At 36.0% G+C, this 3,281-nt stretch overlaps 1 protein-coding gene across 1 annotated transcript; it reads left to right on the forward strand.

The window, feature by feature from the left end:
- Nucleotides 1–1,546: 1,546 nt before the first annotated feature.
- Nucleotides 1,547–2,761, forward strand: LOC136070036 (uncharacterized). Its single transcript, XM_065779317.1, has one exon. It carries the CDS (start codon nt 1,547–1,549, stop codon nt 2,759–2,761), a length of 1,215 nt encoding a protein of 404 aa, XP_065635389.1.
- The last annotated feature ends 520 nt before the right edge of the window (nt 2,762–3,281 follow it).

The raw sequence follows: 3,281 nt of genomic DNA on the forward strand, positions 1-3,281 counted from the left end.
GGGGTATTTTGGTCATTTTTAGGTTTCGGGGGTATTTTGGTCATTTTTAGGTTTCGAGGGTATTTTGGTCATTTTTGGGTTTCGGGGGTATTTTGGTCATTTTTTGGATTTCAAGGGTATTTTGGTCATTTTTTGGGTTTGGGGGGTATTTTGGTCATTTTTTGAGTTTTAGGGGTATTTTGGTCATTTTTAAGTTTCGGGGGTATTTTGGTTATTTTTTTGGGTTTTAGGGGTATTTTGGTCATTTTTAGGTTTCGGGGGGTATTTTGGTCTTTTTTTTAGTTTCGGGAGTATTTTGGCATTTTTTTGGATTTCAGGGGTATTTTGGTAATTTTAGTAGTTTTTGGGGTTGGGTAATCGGATACCCAATTAAAACCCAATAAACATTAGTGTTAATTGGGTCTAATTGGGTTAATACCCATTTAACCCAACTAATAATTGGGTGGATTTGGGTTTATTTTAAGTGGGTGGGTTTGAGTGGGCAAATGGGTTTAGGTTGATTTTGCCACCCCTACTTCTAGATAAAAATTAGAGGAAATTAGATGATTCAATAGGAAACGATCTTTATCATATTATGGATATCCAACCTAAAATATGACTATTTTTGTTTTGTACCCCAAAGCTTTCAAAAGCTGTAAAACAAAATTTGGTCTTTGAGAATAGAGATGGCAAAAACTCTTTACTAGGCTTGACCTGTACAATCTTGCGTGGATTTTTCCAAGCAGGAATGCCTTTTGCTCGCCTTACCTTGAATGTTTATATTCATTTTTTGTCTAATACATATTTAAATTATTTTATAAATATAATCTAAGATTAATAGAATACATTCAAATCTGTCTCAAATTTGACCTGCCTTGCTCTTGATCCTATTGAGTTTTTCGCTTCCGAAGAGGTGAGGGATCTGCACCTATAATAAGTACCTGAGAAGAACCTCTTTTCTTTTTCTTTTTCTTCTTCTTCTTCTTCTTCTTCTTCTTTTTTTTTTTTTTTTTTTTTTTTTTTTTGGAGAAAGAGGGAGAGAGGGAAAAAAAAAAAAAAAAAAAAAACTTATTTTATTTAGGGCTTTGGCACGTACGTTGGTTTCCCTATAGCTAATTAGCTATGCTTTACTTAACCTTTATCAAAAGCTGTGGATGAAATTTCGGATTTCTATAGTCAATTACAATATTTTGAATCAGATACTAAGCCCAATAAGAAAGAAATCAAGCTTGGTGCTCCCGTCTCAACAATCTAAAGTCCTTTTGCTAAACTGAGGCGATCCTAGCAACGACTTCAAGGCTTTGATTTTGAGTCTATCTGAGCTTTAACATATTAGCTGCCTAAAGTCGAGGCTAGAGGGATTTGAGACTAACCTTGAAGTGGGTCACGTGAGTAGCTCAGTCCCAAACCAAAAGTCTCTCTTCCGTCCTCTCTCTCTCTCTCAGTTCTAAGATTCACATGCCCATGAATCGTAATGCATATCTCAGTGGCCATTAGTCCCTGAAGGAGTAATCAGACAATCAAGCCCGCAGCTGAAGCTGATTCAGGCAAACTTGGTGAGTCAATTATGTTTGCTTTTCTCTCTTCAAGACGGTTACTTTTTATCACACATAGGAATAGGAGGACCCAATTGGGTCTTCTTCAGAAAAATGCTTTCTTTATTATCAAATCATTTACATCATTTGGTTTATCTGAACCAGAACAACAAAATGAAGCTCAAAGACATTCTTTTACAGTGTCTTATCTTATAAACTCATGTGGGTTGTCACCAAAATCTGCTCTTTTAGCATCCAAAAAGGTGCATTTTGAAAACCCGGATAAACCAGATTCAGTGCTTAATCTTCTCAAACGGAATGGATTCAACGATACCCACATCACAAAACTTATCAAGATAAACCCAAGGTTCCTTTTATCTGATCCTACGAAGACCCTTTTGCCCAAAATTGAGTTTTTCCTTTCTATAGGGGTTTCAAGCTCTGACCTGCCTAGAACTCTCACTTTAAGCCCTGACCTACTGCAAAGGAGCTTAAACAACGTTCTTATTCCCAGCTATAATTTCCTCAAGAGTCTGCTTGTTGAGAAGGAGAAGGTCATTACAACTTTGAAGCGCTCGCGCTGGTCTTTACATTACATGACTATCTGTATGGTTCCAAATGTTGAACTTTTGAGAGAAGTTGGAGTGCCTCAATCCAGCATCTCTTTCTTGGTGACTACTTGTCCCTTCGTAGCATGCACAGAACCTAGTAAATTTATAAAAGCTGTCCAGGAGGTTAAGGAAATGGGTGTTGATCCTTCTAAAATTGTATTTGTGCAAGCAATCAAAATGGTTTTGTCATTAAAGAAACCAATGTGGGAATATAAACTTGAGATTTTCAAGAGGTGGGGTTGGTCTAAGGAGGATACTCTCCTAGCATTTAAAAAGGATCCAAGTTTCATGGGATTATCAGAGAAGAATATCATGAAAAAAATGAATTTCCTTGTGGATAAATTGGGACTGCCATCAATAGATATTGCTAGAAATCCTGTGGTTCTGCATTTAAGCTTGGAGAAGAGGATTATCCCTAGATGTTCAGTAATTCAAATTTTGATTGCCAAGGATTTGGTCAAGAATGATCTTAGCTTTTCATCTTTCTTACTGGTGAATGAGAAGTCGTTTTTGAAGAAGTATGTGAGCAAATTTCAGGACTTTGTTCCCCAATTGTTGAGTTTGTATCAAAATAAGATGGATCTTCTGGATGTAGCAATTCAATTTGAGAAGGTAGGTGAGACTAAACAGTTGTAACTTTTTTATTTCAATATAATGTTATTCTTGACTTTGATGATCATCATTGTTCGTTTTGTATTTATTAGATATTGGATTTGCATTAACCCATATATTTTTAACATATTTAGGTAATTTCCAAAACAATAACCTAAATTATTACGCTTTTACATATGTTGACAATTTTTCAACAACTCAGTATCTCATATGTGTTACTAGATTTGCACATTAGCAAGCCACTAGCATTAGCATTAATATTTTCTTCAATCAACTTGCTCTGTGGTCCCTTGAAACACTCTTCTATGTGCACCATTGCCAGCAACCTGAAATGCAGACAAGAATCTGCGGAGAAGGATCTGAAGAAACAACCTGAAATGCATTTTGGTTGTGTAATCCAGATGGATTATACAAGTCCTGGAGCAGGTTGTATAATACACAAAAAGAAACAACGAATTATCTACAAGCAACAATGTCGATTACCCAGAAAAGTGAAAACTCTCCTAGAAAGTACAGACACCATTGGCACTGAACTACTGGAGAG

The sequence above is a fragment of the Quercus suber genome, unplaced genomic scaffold, assembly GCF_002906115.3.
Source record: "Quercus suber isolate HL8 unplaced genomic scaffold, Cork oak 2.0 scaffold_205, whole genome shotgun sequence".
In the NCBI taxonomy this organism is placed as follows: domain Eukaryota; kingdom Viridiplantae; phylum Streptophyta; class Magnoliopsida; order Fagales; family Fagaceae; genus Quercus; species Quercus suber.